The following is a 21,434-nucleotide window of genomic DNA, read 5'->3' on the forward strand; positions in this document are numbered from 1 at the left end:
GGGCCGGAGGGTGAGCGTTGCCCCGGAGGAGAGGCGGGCCTGCGAGCGGGTTGCTGGGAGCGTTGAGCTGCTGTTGCTGCGGCGGCGGCGGTGGAAAATGGCTGCCGCTGAGGCGGTGGACACTCAGCTGATGCTCGGAGTCGGCCTGATCGGTGAGGACGAAGGCTCCCTGCCCCGCAGGCCCGCGCCCCAGTTCCGCCTCCGCCTCCGCCTGGGCTGGGGTGGTCTCTGCTCCCGCGGCCTCCGGCGCCGCCCGCGGTGAGGAGGTCGCGGTCCCCTCTGTTGGGCCTGGGCCGGGGGCTGCGGGGCCCGGCCTCCTCGGCGCGGGGACTCGGTCAGTAGCCCTGGGCCCGTCCGTCTGCGGTCTCGCGTGGGACCCGCTCGGGCCGGGCAGCGGGGCGGAGGGGCCCCGGGCCTCCTCCCGGACGCCCGGTGCTGCAAACGAGCCCGGACATCGAGGGTGACCGAGCTCCGGCGGCTGCAAGGGGGCCGCTGCACAGGCGGGGCGGGGGCTGGGCGGAGAGCGGTCGAGGGCCGCGCAGCTGGGAGGCTGCGGGGCCGACCTCGGAGCTTCGGGGAGCCACGCGTGACTGCCCGCCCTGCGCCGGGCTGGCCCGGATTATGTGGGTTGAGCGGTTCGAGTCTCGGTGGCTAACTGTGCCAGCCCGAGTACTGAGCGTTATGCACGAATTACCTCCCGTTAGACTTCTTCCACGGCTCCGGGGGGTGTAGGTCATGTTTGATGGCCACATTTTGGAGAAGCAGATGGAAGCCCAGAGTGCTGTTTGTGCCGGACGCACGCTAGGAAGTGGTGGAGCCAGGTTTGGGACCCTTGCAGCCTAGCCACGGAGCCGCAACTCGTACCGGTGGAGGAACCCTGCATCATAAGATAAAGCTCATGCACGTAGCCGGAGTGCCCACACAATCTCATATGGTGGGGTCCCGGTTAGTTTTGAGGAAATAGTGGTTGAGGAAGTACGTTGGGATCTTTGGGTGTGCCTGAGCCGAGTGCAGTGTTTCAGGGTTGGGTGTTTCAAGGAACCATTCATCCCATAGGCTGCAGCGAGCGCCCGGTTGCTTGAATGACTGTCGGTTCCCTGCGTGCCATTGTCCTTTGAAATAATATTCTATTGAGATTTTTTCAAACACCGAAACATTCTGTTCCTCTAATGTAGAAGAACATTGCTTGCGTTTAGCAAAACTGTCTGTATTTTCAGGGTCTCAAAGGAGTGCATTTATCTGGGAATGGCTTCCTGTATTTATTTCTGGTGTGATTTTTAAAACAAAACCTAATTATTTCAGGCATCTTAGTCCTACTTGAAGGTACTTCTGAATGAGGTTGGGTTAAATTCTGACTTTATCTGGTAACAGATGAAGATGACTTATAATCATTTTAAATTCAGCAGGTTTTGTATTTTTCATGTGGACACGGATTTAAAAGGGATTTGCTTCAATATAACGGTGGGGGAGGGAGCGCCTGGGTGGCTCAGTTGGTTGGGCGGCTGCCTTCGGCTGGGGTCATGATCCTGGACTCCCAGGATCGAGTCCCACATCCGGCTCCCTGCTGAGCAGGGAGTCTGCTTCTCCCTCTGACCCTCACCCCCTCTCATATGGTCGGTCGCTCTCTCAAATAAATAAATAAAATCTTTTAAAAAAATAATAATGGTGGGGGAGAGCTCTCTCTCCCCCTTATCAAACGAGGAGGAGCCAGCTGGCCCTGAATGATGGAGATGGGGGAATTCATTTTTTAAAATTCTCTTTTCTAAATGCTTGGTATTTTTCATAATAAAATTGTTTTTTAAAACCTATAGAGTAGATCAAAATCTGCATCCTTCCTGCTATATGTGCAATAACTGTTTTTCTGAAGTTTGGCTACATTATTGAGGTGTTCACTTTGATGATGAAACTACATACATGATGGCATAACCGTTATTATTATTATTACTATTTTAAATACAGAATTTGCACAAGCAGTAACGTTTCACCATTTTCTTCATCCCCAGTTTTGTTTTAATGTATTTATTAAAGATCCTTCTCAATAGATAAAAATATAATGATGAGTTTATGAGAATTTGTGTGGGAGGGGAAGGGTAAAAGGGAAAACCTCTACCAAAGCTGTAAGGCTAAATATTCATTCATGATTTGTTATAAAAGCTTTTTACTCAGGTGGCCTAAAACTCAAGATCAGGAGAGCTAGATAATTTGACCAGTAGAGGTAGGTGGGAATTTGGGGTCACACGTGCTCCGGGATGCTTTGTAAAATGGGATGTTAAAACTGATTCCACTAAGTGCTTCTGAGTAACCAATCAATTCACTTCCTTGCTGCTGTTTGACATTCTCACAGTGACCATCTTTCCACCGTAGAAAAGGACACAAATGGAGAAGTTCTGTGGGTGTGGTGTTATCCTTCCACGACAGCTACTTTAAGGAATTTACTGCTGAGAAAATGCTGCCTTACAGATGAGAGCAAACTTCTCCATCCCTTCGTCTTTGGTCAGTACAGAAGAACATGGTTTTATATCACAACAATCGAAGTTCCAGATTCTTCAGTTTTGATAAAGGTATGACTGCATAAAGGTCAAACAACCAAAAATAATTAACGTGATGTCACATTATTCCAGTCACTCTTAGCTTTTGACATTATCATTCACGTACGCTTTTGAAAAATACTAAACATGATTTTCATTGGGAATGTTCCCTTTCAGGTTTCACTCATTTATTCTATAAACTTTTGTTGGTGTATATTATATGACTGACCCTGTGGTTGGTATAGTGAAGCCCTTTCCAGGTTATACTCTTTTGGAGTAGAAATGTAGAAGAACTTTAAAAGTCATGACTCTGATTAATAAAAGTGGAAAGAAGCATTTTTCTATAATTAAAAACTATTTTAAAGGATAAAATTATCCTTGGCATAATTAAGAAAACTTGTTTCATTTGTGGATGGTAAGGATATATTAAGACTAGAAAGGAGAATTAAGGAAACTCATGTATTCGGTAAGCTTTTTGTGTGTGTCATTTGATACGAACAGTATCAATGTGACATGTTGAAAACCAGTATGTGGTCATTGTGGGCTTTCCTAGTCCCAAGCAACCAGCACTTTTTTTTCAAAGAAAAGAAATATTAGAAAGTGGCTAAACTCCTGGCGTGTTCCTAGGTGGGAACTTCCTTTACCTTCCAGGGCTGCTTTTATAACCAATAACCAGACTATATGAAGCATGTCCAAGATACCAGTTTAAATGTAAGGAATTACATTTAAAATAACAGGAAGGCAACTATTTAAAACTGCTAGAGGTTTGGGGCGCCTGGGTGGCTTAGTCGGTTAAATGTCTGATTCTTGATTTTGGCTCAGGTCATGATCTCAGGGTCCTGAGATTGAGCCCCAGGGCAGGCTCCACGCTCAGCAGGGAGTCTGCTTCTCTCCCTTTGTCGCAGCACCCCCCCCCCCACATGTGCATTCTCTCTCTCTCAAAATAAATAAATAAAATCTTTAAAAAAATAAAGAATTCTAGAGGTTTAAGATGAAACAGATTCATAACTAGAAAATGTAAATTGCAAAAAAGATAGTTTTCATTGTGTTATAAAAGCTTTGGTTTAGGGGCGCCTGGGCGGCTCAGTTGTTGAGCGTCTGCCTTGGGCTCAGGTCGTGATCCCGGGATCCTGGGATTGAGCCCCGCATCGGGTTCCCTGCTCTGCGGGAAGCCTGCTTCTCCCTCTCCCACTCCCCCTGCTTGTGTTCCCTCTCTCGCTGTGTCTCTGTCAAATAAATAAATAAAATCTTAAAAAAAAAAAGCTTTGGTTTATGTTCATTAAGTTCTTGCTGAGAGGTCTTAATGTATCCTCAAGTAGATTTATCTATGTTTTGCCTATAGTCTGCCAAACAATAACAACATTGATTTCAAATCTGTTCTTCAGATTTGAAAAATAGCAAGATGTAGAGATAGTTCTTACACTTCAAAATATGCTTTCTAAAAATCATATTACTCATAATGAATAATTTTCCTAAATTCATAAATTTCTTAAATGCTTTACTTTTTATAATGTTCTGAATTTTGTCCCATTAATGGAAATAATAGGTATATATTAGCAGAAATTGATATTTATAATAATAGAGGCATATAGATAAATGAAGCTTCTTGTAATAGTCCTTTAGACTATATGGCATTCTACAGAGAATTGACTATTTCAGGAACTGTGTGATTTTTTTTTAAGATTTTATTTCTTTGAGAGGAGAGAGAGAGCACGAGAAGGGAGGGGCAGAGGCAGAGGGAGAAACAGGCTCCTGCTGAGGAAGGAGCCTAATGCAGGACTCAATCCCAGAACCCTGGGATCATGACCTGAGCCAAAGGCAGACGCTTAACCAATTAAACCACCCAGGCACCCCAAGGAACTGTGTGATTTTTACTGTATGTATTTTTGTTTTCTATCCTTCTGTTTCATTAATTAATAGCTGATAAATTGGTAGGTCTAATAGCATTTCTAATTCTGCTTTGATGAGGTTAGGGGACTTGAAATGAAAACTCACATTTTTGATACTTGAAATATATTTGCATTTTTGAAAAAATTTTAACTCTGAAAGTATTACATTCTTATCTAGGAAGTTAAATATTTATGTATATGTAAGTATATGTCATTTATATGCATGTGTATATAAGCATAAAAGTATAAAGAAGCAAGTGAAAACTTGGTTACATTTTGATCTTTTCCTTTTAATGCCGGTCTGTCTTGTACAGAGGTTTGCTAGAATATAGTAATAAAAATTAAATCTGTGAAAGTGTCTTTAAAAAGTATACTTTTTTGTTTCTTTTGGACAGGTGACTCATTTTTCTATTGTTCTGACCGCCAAAGATTTTAACCCAGAGAAATATGCCGCCTTCACTAGGATATTGTGTAGGTCTGTATGAAAACTGTATTAAATGCTATCATACAAAAATGAAGATCTTATCCAATAGTTACATAGCAGATTTCTACACCAAGGAAGCAAATTTCAGCCCTCTGCCTCCCCACCTTAATCTTTACTTGCCCTCCAGAAACTGTTTTGTAAAGAGGAACTTTCTCTTCTGCTTTGATGACACTTCTCCTCTTATTTGGGAAAATGGTGGAAGGGAGGAGAAAAAGCAGTTTACACAACTATTGCAGTTCCTGGGGATTTTGAGTCACTTGCCACTTTTGGTCTGCTGCTTCTACTCACTTCCAATTTAGAACTTTCCTTAGCAGGATGGATAAGTTTAAAAGTGCTGGTGAAGTGATAAGCTGGTTCATAGGTGTCAAAGTCTGTGTGTGGGAGTCATTTTGGGGAAGATTAACAGGCATTTTGAATTATGCTAAAGCACAGGAAAATATCTCTTAGCTGGAATGCTGAGAAGCTGAGAATCTGATGAATTGGTTAATTGTGATTCGGGTAAACTTTAGTTTCATTCCAGCTATTGAAAAAAATTATGTAAAATATACCAATCTGCTTTCTTGCCTTGGTAAGTATAAGCAGTAGAGTTAATGAAATCTTTCTTATATGTTAGGGACATTGGTTTTTCCTTAATCAGGGCTTTGAGAGGTTTTGTTTTTTTTAATATTGTTGTCACTAGATAGAGTTGTAATTCTAATGTGACGTATTACAACCTCAGCCCTCAGGCTTATTATGCCCAATAAGTAGTTTTGGGGTGGGGGTAAAAGGGGTTGTTTTTGTTTTTCTCACTATAAGCCTGATAAATGGTTGCTTTTTTTTTTTTTTTTTTTTTTTGCCATTTTTGTGTATGAACATTCATATATACATATCTATAGCGGAAGTCTACTTTCTCATTACTTAAGGGTTTCAGGTAGGTTATATTTTGACAAAATGAAGTTTTACTGGTTTTGCAGCCAGCTATGATAAGAGAGGCTTCTTGCTCTCGTAAGTTCCAGGTATAAAGTGCACTGTGGGATACAAACAGTTGTCTGCTACTGTCGCACTGACACAAAAGGAGATTATTACCGTTAAGAAGAGACACCGTCTAGAAGCCATGAGCTAAAAACACTGCAAAGTTGTTTGTGAACAAACACAGGACTCTCATTTCATTGGATTGGGTCAAGGTTAGGTTACCCAATGAATTCACTGGGAAATATCCGGGGGCCCAGACTGTAAGGTTGCTTTAGACCCCACTTCCTGCCCAAGAGGAAGCCCGAGGGGTTCCTCACCTTCTGTAGTGCCGGGGCATTGTTGCATTCTGGACCCTTCTCCTGTCACAGTTTAGGAGAAATGAGGACTCAAAGCTATTGGCAGCCACCTCCTCTGCCCCCCACCCCTTACTGCACTTGCCCTCGCCTGTGTTCATACCCACACACTCCTGCACGCACACATGCACACACACTTACCTCACTAACGTGACTGTGTGCACAGGCGCATAGACCAACACTTTTCAGTGATGCTGAGGTTACCATGGAGGGGCTCCCTTCCATCTCTGGGGAGAGGAGCGGGCCGCATGCCTTCTACAGTTTGCTGCTCACAGTGGCCCTGGGAAGCCCACATGAAGGGGTTCGTTCCCTGTGTGGGGTCCAGGTCATTTGCCATGACCCCCTTCATCTTCTCGTCCCTCCAGCTGGTGGCCGTGGCAGAGAGCCTGGGTTGCCTGCACACGGAGTCAGTTGTCCATGCCTGGTGTGGCAGCCTGCGGCCGGCCCATCTGAATAAGCTCCCCTCAGTTGCACTTTGTGGTTTTCCTACAGAATGATTTTGGGGGAATTCCTCCCTCTGTTCAGTATTTCATGGCCCAGGTTGTCATGGAAAAAGTAGTCTTACCCTATTACTCTTCCTATGTTTCTCTTCTCCATTACTGCATATGATTATCTATTTTACAGTTTTAATGGTGTGTTGTTTGTTTGGTGGTTGTAATGTAAGCACATAGTAAAAAATTACAAACAATACAGAAAGGTATACAATGAAAGCTAAGTCCCTTCTTTCCCCTATTCCCAACCTCCAAATGGAGACATTTTCTCCATATAGAAACGTGTGTATGAGTTCATGGGTTTGATTATCTTATATGTATATGATAGCTTACCATATTCATTGTTCTCTACCTTTTTTTTCTCAATTTCTCAAAAAACACAATGATTGACAAAATTTGGTTAGTAGTTAAAACACTTGCTTTTCTTCACTTAATGTACAATAAATATGATTTTCAGTTTGATCTGTTTTAAACCATGATTTTATTTTCTTTCCAGTTTTCTATCCCTATAGCTACTAAAAGACCCAAGTAGGCCCAGTCCTGCTTCTCAGGCACAATTTAGATTTAGTTATTCACAGGAAGAGATTTTAGGGGAACTGATTTTAGGGACTGATTTCACATATGAGCTATAAATGCAGCCAGTTTCCTGTCAGCATTTTCTGGAACTTGATGATGAATATATCTAGGGTGCATTTATCACCAGAAACTTAAAAGAGTTTGGTTTCTTAATTATCTAAATATAGCTACCTCTGGTAACTCTGATAATAAATATAGGTTCTATAATTAGTGCTTTCTCTGTGAACAACGCAAAACTCCTTCCTTGTCAAAGGAAGTCCCAGCAATAAGATAGAGTTGTTTCGACTAGAAACTATTTGTGAACGTAAGATATACAGAGAGATAAATATGCCATATTTTTAAGAATAATGGGGCCTCAGAGAGTCCACAGCTCATTCTCCTGCCTGAGTGGACGATAGCAGACTTCCCCAGATGTAAGGAGAAAGCCACCTTCCGGGAATTGTTGAAGGTCTCTCGAGTGGTTATTTTTTTGATACACTTTCAAATTAAATTCTAGAAGTAGTCATATCATGAAAAGATTCAGGCATTCAGAAGTGTATTAGCAAGTTGACTTAGATTTTGTAGTAAGGACCCATACGTAGCCTTGGTTTGCATTGCTCCGTGTGGTTCATGCTGAATAAAAGCTTGGTTGCTTTTTGTCTTTTCTTACAGAATGTACCTGAAACATGGGAGCCCAGTTAAAATGATGGAGAGTTACATTGCAGTTCTCACAAAGGGGATATGCCAGAGTGAAGAAAATGGCTCTTTCCTTAGTAAGGATTTTGATGCCCGAAAGGCCTATCTTGCAGGCTCCATCAAAGGTAAAAAAAAAAAAAAAAAAAAGGCACAGAACAAAAACCCATCTCAGATAGTTCCATCCCAATAACAGTAATATCCCCAAGCCAGGGCAATCCTCATTAGACTGATATTCCATCTTCCTGTATACTTTCATCTATGTAATATTTATTTGTTAAACAGGAGGGTAATTCAACTTCTACATTGCCTTATTTGATTAGAATTCTATTTAGGAAAGCAGGTTTTTTTGGTGGTCCTTTCCATAGGATTCTGACAGTTAATATAGAAATGTTCTTTCACAGGTAAGCTGAATCTCACGGCTTGAGTCTCCACTGACTTCCACAGTTTTTCTTTCCTTACGTTTTAGTAGTTACTTCTTCCATGTGGAGAGCTCCAGCCCCTGACCCAGCGTTCTTAACTCCCCACCTTTCTCTCCTAGCTGGAACATCCCAAATGGCAGTACAGCGCCGAGCCACAGACTTCAAGGTCCTTAAAAGGGAGGAGAGGGGAGCTCGGAGGGTCATGCTACCTGTCATTCTTGTCCTCCCACAGCACTGTGTTTGCTCTTGATCCTACTGTTCTATACCGTTTCGAAGCATCCCTGTTGGAGTGTTAGGTTTGTCCAGCTATCTCAAAAGGACCTAAGTCATGACGTGTGTATGTGTGTGGGGTGGGGGAGGGTGTCGGTGAACTTTCTTTTAAAACGTAAGGATTTTTCATGACAGAAAGATGCTGGTTCCCTTCCTATCATTTATTCTACTTTCTTGTGGCTCTGGCTTCATCTCTGCATCCAGCACAGAATCCCTTGGGGGGCAGGCTGAGGCTGCTATAGCATCCATCCTAGGGAGCAGATAGGGATTTCTATGCCCATCAAGGGCATGAGGTACTTCTTTTCTTTGTTCTCTGTATTGAAAATACTTCTGTATTCTGTATATAGAAAAGAATCTCTGGAAATACAAAAAATCCTTTCCAATAACAATGTTATTATTTAATGCAGTAATATTTTAATTTCTTGTGTTTTAAGATATTGTATCTCAGTTTGGAATGGAAACTGTTATCTTACACACAGCGCTGATGCTAAAAAAAAGAATTGTCGTCTATCACCCCAAAATAGAAGCTGTCCAGGAGTTCACCAGGTATTGTCTCTGGTCATTAAAAAGTGGAGGCTTTGTTGGCAGCCATTATGGGTCAATCTGTGTTCCTTTGTGCTCTGTTCTGTTGCACATTTGGTATAAATAGAATGTGTTAGGCTGTGGGTGAAATGCCATTTTGGTCTAATGTGTCAGGTGAGATTTAGTAGTTCGAGGCCACTGAATTTAGGCAGATTCTTCTTTAAATCTGGAAGTATGAATACTTTAGAGCAGGGAGTTTAACCGTTTCCTTGCCAGACAGTAAATATTTTAGGCTTGTAGGCCATAGGTTCTCTGTCCCAACCACCCAAGTGCATATGTAAATGAATGAGCACGTCTGTGTTCTGGTTACAACACAAACAGCCAATCCATGATCACAGTTTCCTGACCCCTGTTTTAAGTCATTCATTCATTTTTTCCACTTTTACCACAGACTCTTTCTTCTTTTTCTTTTTCTTTTTTTTTTTTTAAGATTTATTTATTTGAGAGAAAGAGAGCACATGTGCGCAGGTGGGAGGAAGAGGGACAAGCAGACTCCACACTGAGCGTGGAGCCCACTATGGGACTCAATCCCAGGACCCTGGGATTGTGACCTGAGCAGAAGGCAGATGCTTAACCGACTGAGCTACCCAGGCGCCCCTAAAACATTGCATTACTTTAACTTGAAGCCTGGAGGTTTTGGCACCTTTAGCTTTCGTTCTCCCCTCTGTTTCTGATAGCCAGTTTCCTCCTGGGGAAGAAGAGGAAGGAGGGTGGGCTGAGTCAGGTGCGGGCCGGCAACCATTTGAGTTCTTGCCTTAATTCCCTAGGACTCTGCCTGCCCTGGTGTGGCATCGACAGGACTGGACCATACTTCATTCCTATGTGCACCTGGATGCCGATGAGCTGGAAGCCCTGCAGATGTGCCCAGGTAGGTGACAGTATCTCGGGGGACGAGAGCCTTGGCTTTATCCAGGGTTGTTGTTGGTTTGGGGGAGTATTTTTGCATTCCTAAAGGGAATAATGATTTATTATTTCTTTGGTAAATGCAACCAATTCTTTTTCCTTAAAAGAATTATTTTTAATTTTTAAAAATATTGCAGGGCGCCTGGGTGGCTCAGTCGTTAAGCGTCTGCCTTCGGCTCAGGTCATGATCCCAGGGTCTTGGGATCGAGTCCCACATCGGGCTCCCTGCTCAGCAGGAAGCCTGCTTCTCCCTCTTCCACTCCCCCTGCTTGTGTTCCTGCTCTCACTATATCTCTCTCTGTCAAATAAATAAATAAAATCTAAAAAAAAAAAAAAAAAAAAAAAAGAGTTTTGGGGCGCCTGGGTGGCTCAGTTGGTTAAGCGACTGCCTTCGGCTCAGGTCATGATCCTGGAGTCCCGGGATCGAGTCCCACATCGGGCTCCCTGCTCAGCGGGGAGTCTGCCTCTCCCTCTGACTCTCCCCCTCTCATGCTCTCTCTATATCACTCTCTCTCTCAATAAATAAATAAAAATCTTAAAAAAAAAAAATATATTGCAGTAAAATATCCATAGTACAAAATTTACCATCATAATCATCTTTAAGTATATAATTCAGAGGCACTAAGTACATTTCACTTTGTTGTACAACCATCACCAAAATACGATTTATTTTTAATTTGTAAAGTTTCCCTGTCAGTGATTTGACTTAGACTTTATTTTGAGCCTTTGCATATTTTTTCTCAAAGGAAAAATAAAATTATTTTTTAATGACGTTATTGTACTTGTATAAAAATTTTTAATGGTAAGGTTCTGAGAATAGGGCACCTGGGTGGCTCAGTTGGTTAAACGTCTGCCTTCGGCTCAGGTCATGATCCCAGGGTCCTGGGATCAAGTCCCACGTTGGGCTCCTTGCTCAGCAGAGAGCCTGCTTCTCCCCTGCCTGCCGTTCCCCCTGCCCGCTGCTTGTGTTTGCTCTCTGTCTCTCTCTCTTGCTCTCTCTGTGTCAAATAAATAAAATCTTCAAACAAACAAAAAAAAGATTCTGAGAATAAAAACAGTATTATTTATATCTGTAGGAATTCTAATATTGTGGTGACATAGTCTTTTGTTTTTGTTTCTTTAAATTTAAGGTTATCATGCCCTTTATACTTTTATGGTCTTAAAAGATTCTTTCATAAAGTGATAACGATAATGATAGATGATAGGGGCTTTTGTTGTTGCTTTTTCAATTATGAAAAATTTCTTACATATAAACCAAAATGCAATATTTATGCAGGTTATAAAAAAATTAAAAGAACACTCACAGACTCACCAGAGATGAAAAAGTAGAATACTATCTGTACCTTGAAGCATCTCATGTGCCTTCCCATCGCATTCCTCACTCCCTTCCTCTAGCCCCGTACATAGAAACACATATCTCTAAATAATATATTGTTTAGTTTTACTAAACTAACTTTACATATGTGGATTCATGTTATATGAATTCTTCTGTGGCCTGTGTTTTGGTTTTTGTTTTATTTTTGCTTAAAAATATTTTTGTAGGATTTTGTATTTTCATGTGGCTATTTTTAGTCTCGTTCATTTTTGCTGCTATACAGGATCCCATTAAGTGATATACCATAGTTTATTCACTCGGACTTTTTTCCTTATTCTTATTTATTTATTTATAAGATTTATTTATCTATTTCAGAGAAAGAGGAAGGGGGAGAGAGAGAGAGAGAGCAAGTGGGGGGTGGAGAGGGGCAGAGGGAGAGAATCTCAAGCAGACTCCCCACTGAGTATGGAGCCCGATGCAGGGCTCAGTCCCAGGACCCTGAGATTATGACCTGAGCCTAAATCAAGAGTCAGTCACTCAGTGGACTGAGCCACCCAGGCGCCCCTCTCATTTTTCACTTTTAAAACAGTGCTGCTATGGGCATTCTTTTTTTTTTTTTTAAGGTTTTATTTATTTATTTGAGAGAGAGACACAGCGAGAGAGGGAACACAAGCAGGGGGAGTGGCAGAGGGAGAAGCAGGCTTCCCGCCGAGCAGGGAGCCCGATGCGGGGCTCGATCCCAGGACCCTGGGAGCATGACCTGAGCCGAAGGCAGACGCTCAACGACTGAGCCACCCAGGCGCCCCTGCTGCAGGCATTCCTATTATGGGTCTCTTGGTGCACACATGTAAGACTTTCTCTAGGTCATACGTCAGGAAGTAGAATGTCTGGGTTATAAGGCAAGCAGATTCTCAAGCTGCAAGGTAATGGCAAATGTTTTCCTCAGAAATTGTACCAATTTACCCTCTTACCAGTGTAGGAGAGGTCCCATTGCTTCATGTCCTCAACAACACTTGGTTACTGTCAAACTTTAAAATATTGGCCAACTGGGGTGCCTGGGTGGCTGTTAGTTTCAGGTATACAAAGTAGTAATTCGACAGTTATATCCATTATGAAACATTCACCATAATAAATTTACTCACCATCTGTCACCCTATTAAGTTATTACAGTATTATTGACTATATTCCCTATGCTGTACTTTTCATCCCTGTGACTTATTTATTTTATAACTGGAAGTTTGTACCTCTTCATCTCATTCACCCATTTTGCCCATCCCCTTACTCTAGAAATCCTAATTTTTTTAAAGATTTTTTATTTATTTATTTATTTGAGACAGAGAGAATGACAGACAGAGAACATGAGAGGGAGGAGGGTCAGAGGGAGAAGCAGACTCCCTGCCGAGCAGGGAGCCCGATGCGGGACTCGATCCTGGGACTCCAGGATCATGACCTGAGCCGAAGGCAGACGCTTAACCAACCGAGCCACCCAGGCACCCCAAGAACAGAGTTTTTAAAACCTAACACTACATTCTCTAATCAAAATAATAATAAGCTAACATTTACTATTTGCTGCATTCTGGATTTACGTTTGAGCTCACTGACACCACCCACCCGCCCTCTGCAGTAGTTATGTGTTCGTATGCCCTACCCAAAATTTCCACATGGTTCCCCTGCAAAATGCCCATACTTCCTCCCTCCTTTAGTTTACATTTTCCTACACATTAAATAAAAACTTTGAATTTTGTAATACTTATAGATTCAGAGCAAGTGGTAAAGACAGTATGGAGGGGTCTCTTGCAGCCTTTACTCAGTTTCCCCCAACGGCTGCATCTCACGTCATGACAGTACATCAGCAAAGCTAGGAAATGGACATCGGTCCAATGCGTGTGCATATGCAGTTTTATGCCTTTTTATTTGTGTGTAGATTTGTGTAACCACCACTGCTACCGAGGTACAGGAATATTATTTTTTTTTTTTTTTAAAGATTTTATTTATTTGAGAGAGAGAATGAGAGAGAGAGCATGAGAGGGGGGAGGGTCAGAGGGAGAAGCAGACTCCCTGCCGAGCAGGGAGCCCGATGCGGGACTCGATCCCGGGACTCCAGGATCGTGACCTGAGCCGAAGGCAGTCGCTTAACCAACTGAGCCACCCAGGCGCCCTAGAAATCCTAATTTTAATGTGCTGGAATTTATTAAACTTTTTTGTTATGACTTTAGTTTTTATATTTTGTGTAAGAAAATCTTTATACCAAGGGTAGAAGCATATTTCGTAAAAATTTAGAAAGTGTTTTTTCTTCCCCATTTAAGTCTTTAATGTACCTACAACTAGTTTTTTTGTAGTGAATTTGGGATTTTTTTTCCCCAGTTGGAAAGCCAGTTGGCCCAGGACTACTTAGTGAGTGGGGTACTCTTTTCTCCAGTAATCAGTATCATTTCTGTCAAATATCATATTTTCTCATGTGAGTGAGTCTGTGTCTGGCTGGCCTGCAGTTAAATTTTTGTTTCTGTTGCTGTTATTTTTTAAATGTTTTCTTTTGGTAAAGCAAAACTTTAGCATTGATAAATTGGTCCTCAAAAAAATTTTTGTGGTTTTTTTTTTTTTTTTTTAAAGATTTTATTTATTTATTTGAGACAGAGAGCATGAGAGGGAGGAGGGTCAGAGGGAGAAGCAGACTCCCTGCCGAGCAGGGAGCCCGATGCGGGACTCGATCCCGGGACTCCAGGATCATGACCTGAGCCGAAGGCAGTCGCTTAACCAACTGAGCCACCCAGGCGCACTTTTTTTTGTTTTTAATTGTACTGCTGAGTGAAATCTGAAAAATCTGGTAGCTGTTATTTTAGCATCAGTTCCAAACGTCTGCTAATTCTTGAGTTGCCCTGATTCCTTGAGCATTTATTGTTTCTTCCTTTTTTTTTTAATTTCTTAAAAAAAAAATTTTTTTTTTTTAATTAATACTGTATTTATTTGTCTTTCCTCTGTCACGCCCTGAGCCAACCACTTTCCCCAGGCTGCCTGGGGAGGTATAGGAAAAGGAACACACAGGGCAGATGAGACTCGGGAGAAAGACCTATGGGAGGTGGAGACGGCTCCTTCACCTGGTGAAGAGGATGAGAAAGGCCACCATCAGGCACAAGAGCCCCATGGCCTCTGAGAGGGCAAAGTCCAGAATGGTGTAGGAAAGAGCTGTTGCTTCAGAGAGGGATTCCTGGCATAACCAATGATGAGGCTCCCAAACACAGTCCCAATTCCAGCCCCAGAGCCAGTCACCCCTACCGTGGCAGCCCCAGCCCCAATGAACTTGGCTGCTATATCGACGTCCCTTGCAATGGCGCTAGTTTGGAAGCTGCGGCTAGGAATAAGAGAGGTCAGGGGACGTGGGGCTGCCAGGCCGCTGAGGCTCTCATCTGTCGGTGTCTCTGGTGGTTTTCGCACCACTGCAGACAGTGATGGGCTCAACAGCTGAGAGGTGCCCCGACCAAGAAGGGGGTGGAGACAAACTTGGCACAGGTGGACATTTTCAGGGGCTGAGGGGCCGTGGCAGGAGAGCTGCTCCCAGTGCAGAGAAGACAGAGAGTCCTTGAGCATTAATTGTATCAGATCTGAAACCGGTGAAGGATGATGCAGCTCCCAGCATGCTGTCTCTGAGAAAGCCGGGTGTTTGGGTGTGGTTTCTTAGAGACAAAGACCTAAACGGGGACCACTGGTCCATAGAACCCTTGCCGCCTCGGCCTTGGCATCATTCTTGACCTGAATAGCAATGACTGAAAAGTAAATGCCTTCTTCCTTGACACTAAAATCTAGTTTGGGGTCATTTAGAGTTGTATGAGCTTCTTCAGGCAACTGACAATAGTGAAGTCTTAAGAAATGCCGGGGCACCTAGGTGGCTCAGTTTGTTAAACGACTGCCTTCGGCTCAGGTCATGACCCCAGGGTTCTGGGATCGAGCCCCACATTGGGCTCCCTGCTCGGCCGGAAGCCTGCTTCTCCCTCTCCCACTCCCCCTGCTTGTGTTCCCTCTCTCGCTGTCTCTCTCTTTCTCTCTCTCTCTCAATTAAATAAATAAATAAAATCTTTAAAAAAAAAAAAAAAAAAGAAATGCCCAGGGTACAGCTGATGTACCCTGAATAAAACAGTGAAGAAAAGCACCTGATGAGCTTTTTTTTTTTTTAAGATTTTATTTATTTATTTGAGACAGAGAATGAGAGAGAGAGAGAGGGAGCACAAGAGGGGGGACCGGGAGAGGGAGAAGCAGACTCCCTGCTGAGCAGGGAGCCCGATGCGGGACTCGATCCCGGGACTCCAGGATCATGACCTGAGCCAAAGGCAGTCGCTTAACCAACTGAGCCACCCAGGCGCCCCTGATGAGCTTCTAGATTCAATTCTCTTTTGATACATTCACAATAGGATTTGTTCCTACTCCAGTAATGTTGGTCATCTTTGTAATGCAGGTTACATCGCTGGATTTGTGGACTTGGAGGTGAGCAATAGATCAGACCTCTATGACGTGTTTGTGAATCTGGCAGATAGTGAGATTACCATTGCTCCACTTGCAAAAGGTTCGTTCTGGGTTCTGTTCTGTTGTTGATACAAAATGTCATCAAGCGGTTGTACTTTTTAAAAATACTTAATTGTTAAACATTTTAATTCCAGTGTAGTTAACATACAGCGTCATGTTAGTTTCAGGTGTACAGTGTAGTGACTCAGCAGTTCAATATGTTACTGCTCATCAAGATAAGTGTACTCTTAATCTCCTTCACCTGTTCCCCCATTCCCCCTGCCTACCTTAAGCAGTTCTGGTTTTTAGGCTGATTCTCTAAAACTGGTATTCGAGGGCCTGCTTAGCATGCTGTGCTGAAACTAGGCATTTTTCTGTGTCTAGAACACGACGTTTATTCTTATGGGTCTCGCCATGGTAGCGATACATTCAGGGTGCTTAGGCCATACAGTATATGTTAATAAGATAGCCTCTTTATCTTGTTTCTCCAGGTCTCTGTTGAAACAAGCTGTATTAGGGATCTCTTGCTGCATAACAGATCACTTCTAAACTTAGTGATTTAAAACAGCAAATATTGGTTATCTCAGTTTCAGGACTGACTTAGCTGAGAGGTCAGTTGAGGTCAGCTGAGACGTCCTTGCCTGAGGATTCAGTCAAGATAACTGCCAGTGCTGCAGTCCTCCGGAGGCTCGACTTCTGAGTTAACTCACGTGGCTTTAGCAGGAGGCCTCACCACGTGGGCCTCTCCGTAGAGCAGCTCGAGTGTTCTCATGACACAACAGCTGGCTTCCCCAAGAGCGAATGGTCCGAGAGACAGAAAGACCACGGTGCCTTCTATGACTCGCTCTCAGAAGTCATACGCCAGTTCCTCCATGTTCTGTTTGTTAGAAGGAAGTCATTAAGTCCAGTCCACACTTAAGAGAGGGGAAGTATGCTGCCCCCTGCCCTCGAAGGAAAGAGGATCAAAACAGGTGTAGAAGTTGAGCAGCGCACAAGGGCTGAACATGACTCTGTGTGGAAAATCTTTTTGAAAGATGTGTCAGTAAGCACAGGGGAATGGAGGTCATGGCCTTTTGTAAAGCCAAAGTGATAAGAAACTAGTGGTGGCCCGGGCCACTTAAACTGCTGAAGCATTAGGACCAGAAGGGGTGGCCATCTCCCTGCTGCCTGGGGTTTCTCCGGGTCTATAAAGTGGGCCCATCTCAGCCAGCATTATGCGAATGGAGTTTGGTCCTTGGAGTGACAACAGAAATGTTTTTATTTTGAACATGAGGTATAAATCGTGATTATGCTCACCTCCTAGCACATCGTCCTACTTGGGCTCAGTAATAAGATGGAAATGCGGGAAGTTGTCAGTTGGTTGTTTTGGAAGTTCCTTCTGTGTGGTTGTTTACCTTTTCAAGTAGACAGCATGGTTTTTATTATGTAAACTTGTAAATATTCACATAACATGTGCTTGATCTCACCAGAGGCCATGACAATGGGCAAACTACACAAAGAAATTGGCCAGCTCATTGTTCAGTCTGCAGAAGATCCGGAGAAATCAGACAGCCAAGTTATACAGGTAAGTCGTCAGTCCTCCGACTTCCTGAGAGTCCTGAAACGGTGTAGCTGGGCGGGCTGTGGCAGGGCTGCATGGTGGCTGGGGGGCAGAAGCTCAGACGAGGCTCTGTGGGACAGCCCTGCTGAAGATGAGCAGGTGGGGGGCACCATAGCCAAAGAGTTATCAGGCTCTGGGAACAGATATATACAGGGGGCTGGTGCTGAAGGCCAGCGTTTGTAGTGAGAAGTGTCACCCCCCAGTGGTCTGGAATGCTTTTCTGGGCCGCCAGTGCATTCTGTGCTCCTAGCAGAATTTTTGGAGAGGAACGCATTGTAGAGAGAAGGTTGCTGCTGAGCAGGGGAATTTAGAGAGTGTCTTAATCTAGCTTTGATGTATTGTGTTCAGAACATCAGTAAGCATATAATCAGATCCCTGCCAAAGTGGGCAGCCTCTGGGATCATACCCCGCAGGGCTGGCTGCCTGTGGGGTCTACTTGCCTCTGGGGTTTACCTGTCAAGCTGACCCCAGTGTCCACATGGACCCGCCCCTCTCCCCTTGCCAGATTGGGATAGTCAGAGAGTTTATTTAAGCCTCTCCATGTGGTGATAAAGCCCCTCCTCTGCACTGCAGCCTGCCCAGTCTCCTCTCCTGTCTGCTGTCTTTTTGCATTGCGCCCGGTCCCAGCTCTTTGCTCCTCTCCTGGGATACACTTCCAGCCCGGCCTCTCCCAGGCCCTGGCTCATCTAGACCCTCGTGTCATCCCATGGGGGCCAGAGGCCATTGTCTGCATTTGTGCCACCTGGGGGGGCCCCTCTGCTAAGCATGCCCTACTCACCTGTTTGGACCTGGCTCTTTTCTCCATTTATTCATTCATTTACCCGGAAGATATTTATTGAACACTATTTGTCAGGCATTGGGCAAGGGATACTGTGGGGAGCAAGTCCCCTGCCTTCATGTCTTGTATTTAGTGGAGTAGATGAATAGAAAATAGTGTAAATGCCAGATCATTGTGAGCCATGATAAATGCTGTGATAGAACAAGAAGTCAAGGTAGAGAATGTTAGAGAAGGACTCAGACAGCTCTCTGAGGAGGGAGCCTGCGAGCTAACAGATGAGAGAAGCCACGGCTTTGATGGGAACCCACCAGCAGCACTGTTCTTTCTGTTCAGTGCTGGTGGCCCATCCAGCTCTGGCCAGGAAGAGTGGGTGGGTCTTGTCCTAAGGACCTGAACACTGAGACTCTTTCTTTCCATGTGGATCGTCATTGGCAATCCATCCCTCTGTCAACATTTGGGTAAAAAATTGACTTCTTTTTTTTTAAGATTTGTTTGGGAGAGAGAGTGTGAGTGAGTGGGGGGAGGGGCAGACTCCCCTCTGATCGGAGAGCCTGATGTGGAGCTCAATCTCAGGACCCATGAGATCATGACCTGAGCCAAAACTAAGAGTCGGGCCCTTAACCAGCCACCCTGGCGCCCCAAAACATTGACTCTTTACAATGTTGGTTAACTATGTAAGTATGAGTTTTGAATTACTGTTTTTCATGGACTAAAAGTGATACATAGGTGACTCTGTATAATGTACGAAGAAAGTGCCTGGCATATTGTAGGGGTTTGAAAATATTTGAATGAATGAATGATGTCAGCAAACCAAGAAAAAGACATGATTTAGTGTCAGCTCTGGTGACTCCTCAGCCATGCAAAGTGCTGTCAGTCAGTAGGAGGAATAAAGCCCATGTGACAGGTGCTGGGTTACTCACCCCAGGCAGGAAAGGACTTCGGGAGGAGACCTGTTCTAAAAATAGCAGGGTTCCTCAAAAAGTTAAACACAGGATTACCATAGATCCAGCAATTCTCCTGGATATATATGAGAGAGAATTGAAAATAGGGACTCAAGTATTTACACCCATGTTCATAGCAGCACTATTCACAATAGCCAAAAGGTAAAAAGTAACCCAAATGTCCATCAGTGGATGAATGGATAAACAAAATGTGCCTAGAGTAGGATATTATTCAGCCTTAAAAAGGAATGAAGTTCTAACTTGTGCTACAACATGGACGAACCTTGAAAACATTGTGCTAAGTGAGAGAAGCCAGACACAAAAGGACAAATACTGTGTGATATCACTTATATGAGGTACCTAGAATAAGCAAATTCATCAAGGCAAAAAGTAGAATGCTGGTTACCAGGGGTTGGAGACGGGGATGGGGAGTTACTGTTTAATGGGTACAAAGTTTAGGAGGATGAAAAAGGTTCTGGAAATGGATAGTAATAAAACTCTGTGAATGTACTTAATGCTGCTGAATCATTCACTTAAAAATGGCTAAAATGGCAAAAACAGGACACTGGTTTTTCTAAGTTGTTTTTAAAAAGTTTCAGTTTTCCTAATTTATAGTCTGATAAACTTAAAAAATAGCAGCAAGAATTTTCTTCGAATGCAACGATTCATAATTTTTGATGCTAACAAATGGCATATTTTCCTGTTCCATTAAAGGATATTTCCCTAAAAACGAGAGAAATCTTCACCAACCTGGAACCCTTTTCAGAAGTTTCTGGTGATGGAGAAAAGCTAGTTCTCAATTTTGAGGCCCTAAAGCAAAGACGATTTCCACCAGCAACAGAAAACTTCCTTTACCATCTAGCGGCAGCTGAGCAGATGCTGAAAATCTGACTGTGACGGTGTATCACTGATGAATGATAGAAAGCTCTCTCACCACGGTTATCCACTAACTATGTAAAATACTGAAAATAACAATGAAAATGTTATATTTTTAATGATTTAATTGAAAGTATTGCGATTTGACCTGAAAAAGCCCTGAAACACATGAAAACCCTTTCTCTTTTCTCCTGATTGGTTTCCTGCCTGCGCTCAGTGTTGGACAAAGTGCTGTAACCACCATAAATAACATTAGCAATGGCGTGGCGTCTTGGAGTAAGAGAGAAAAAGCTCTGCCAAGTTCTTGTGCAAATCACAGCAAACCCAAAAGCCTTCATTATTATAAGTTCCAGTTGTCTCATTGCGTAGCCACCAACTAACAGTTTATTTTCAGAAAGCTGCCTGAAATTTTGCTTTATATTCTTCTAGGAAGAACTTTTATTCCTCATGAGGAACTCTACTTTCTGAGCCAAACTAAGTTTTCTGCAGAACAGTCTAGAAGATCATTCAGAAAAGATCCTGCAGTTGCACTTTCTTGTAAAAGAAAAGAATTTTTTTTTCTTGGCCTTTGAACATTTTTGCCTATGAGGATTTTGCATAAATTTTATACTTGAGTAGACAACTTTAACAATCCATATTTATACTGTCGCAGAGGTAAGCATCTGGCCAACGTAAGCCACTAGGACTCTTTCATTAACCCTGTTGCTGGCAATGTTCTTTTGAAAAAGATGCCAGTCCTTATATGGTGGAGTAAAATAAGAAGCCCATTTTGGATGTAAATATGTAAGTGGGACAGCATCTTTCCGTAATTGCCAAGGCCAAGACCAGAGAGTGTCTTCAGACTTCAGTAAGAGTAATTTGACCACATATGAAGGTAACTGTTCTTGTTCAGGTTATGTATCTTTTTCATAGTTGGAGACCTAAAAGTCACAAAATAAGCATGGAGGTCTAAATTATGTATTTGTTATTTTATTCTATGTACTCAAATTAGTTATGAAAGGTTATTTTACACTCACTACTGTTGTCCTTAGAAATCTTACCTACCCAGAAAAATGTTTGTAAAAAAATCTTTATTAGATCTTTTATTCTTTGTGTTAGACATTTGTTGAGTAAAAATAAAAAATAGCCTTTTTCCCTCCCTCCTTGGGTGGGGGCAGGGGAGGATGTGGAATGAGGTGATGTTTCTAAGGCAAACAATTGAAAATTAAATCTGCACTTTATGAAAACGAATATGAACATCTTTATCTCCCTCATTTTTTGTATTGCTATATCAGCTAATGATCAACGTTGTTAAAATTACAGATTATGA

At 43.0% G+C, this 21,434-nt stretch overlaps 1 protein-coding gene and 1 pseudogene across 5 annotated transcripts; one reads left to right on the forward strand and one right to left on the reverse strand.

Annotated features, from left to right (window-relative positions):
• The first annotated feature begins 27 nt into the window (after positions 1-27).
• Positions 28-21,355, forward strand: DENND10 (DENN domain containing 10). Of its 5 annotated transcripts, none has more exons than XM_035030058.1 (9): positions 28-152; positions 2,365-2,561; positions 4,813-4,892; positions 7,924-8,072; positions 9,071-9,182; positions 9,986-10,086; positions 15,884-15,991; positions 17,400-17,494; positions 19,964-21,355. In XM_035030058.1, the coding sequence occupies exons 1-9, from the start codon at positions 98-100 to the stop codon at positions 20,138-20,140; spliced, it is 1,074 nt and encodes a 357-aa protein (XP_034885949.1). In that variant the 5' UTR covers positions 28-97; the 3' UTR covers positions 20,141-21,355. The 5 variants fall into 5 exon arrangements, with proteins under 5 accessions (XP_034885949.1, XP_034885986.1, XP_034885959.1 ...); XM_035030068.1 differs by having other exon boundaries at positions 67-152; positions 2,345-2,561; XM_035030077.1 differs by lacking the exon at positions 28-152 and adding an exon at positions 319-334.
• On the reverse strand, positions 14,528-14,951 carry LOC117998230 (annotated as a pseudogene).
• Positions 21,356-21,434: the final 79 nt, after the last annotated feature.

This window comes from Mirounga leonina, unplaced genomic scaffold (assembly GCF_011800145.1).
Source record: "Mirounga leonina isolate KUSES-001 unplaced genomic scaffold, KU_Mleo_1.0 Mir_114, whole genome shotgun sequence".
Classification (NCBI taxonomy): domain Eukaryota; kingdom Metazoa; phylum Chordata; class Mammalia; order Carnivora; family Phocidae; genus Mirounga; species Mirounga leonina.

Bases quoted from the DNA above. Each gene is read 5' to 3' on its own strand.
- DENND10 (XM_035030058.1), top strand. From the start codon at position 98: ATGGCTGCCGCTGAGGCGGTGGACACTCAGCTGATGCTCGGAGTCGGC. The intron at 9,183-9,985 runs GTATTGTCTCTG...TTAATTCCCTAG, and splicing joins GCTGTCCAGGAGTTCACCAG to GACTCTGCCTGCCCTGGTGT. The intron at 17,495-19,963 runs GTAAGTCGTCAG...GTTCCATTAAAG, and splicing joins CAGACAGCCAAGTTATACAG to GATATTTCCCTAAAAACGAG.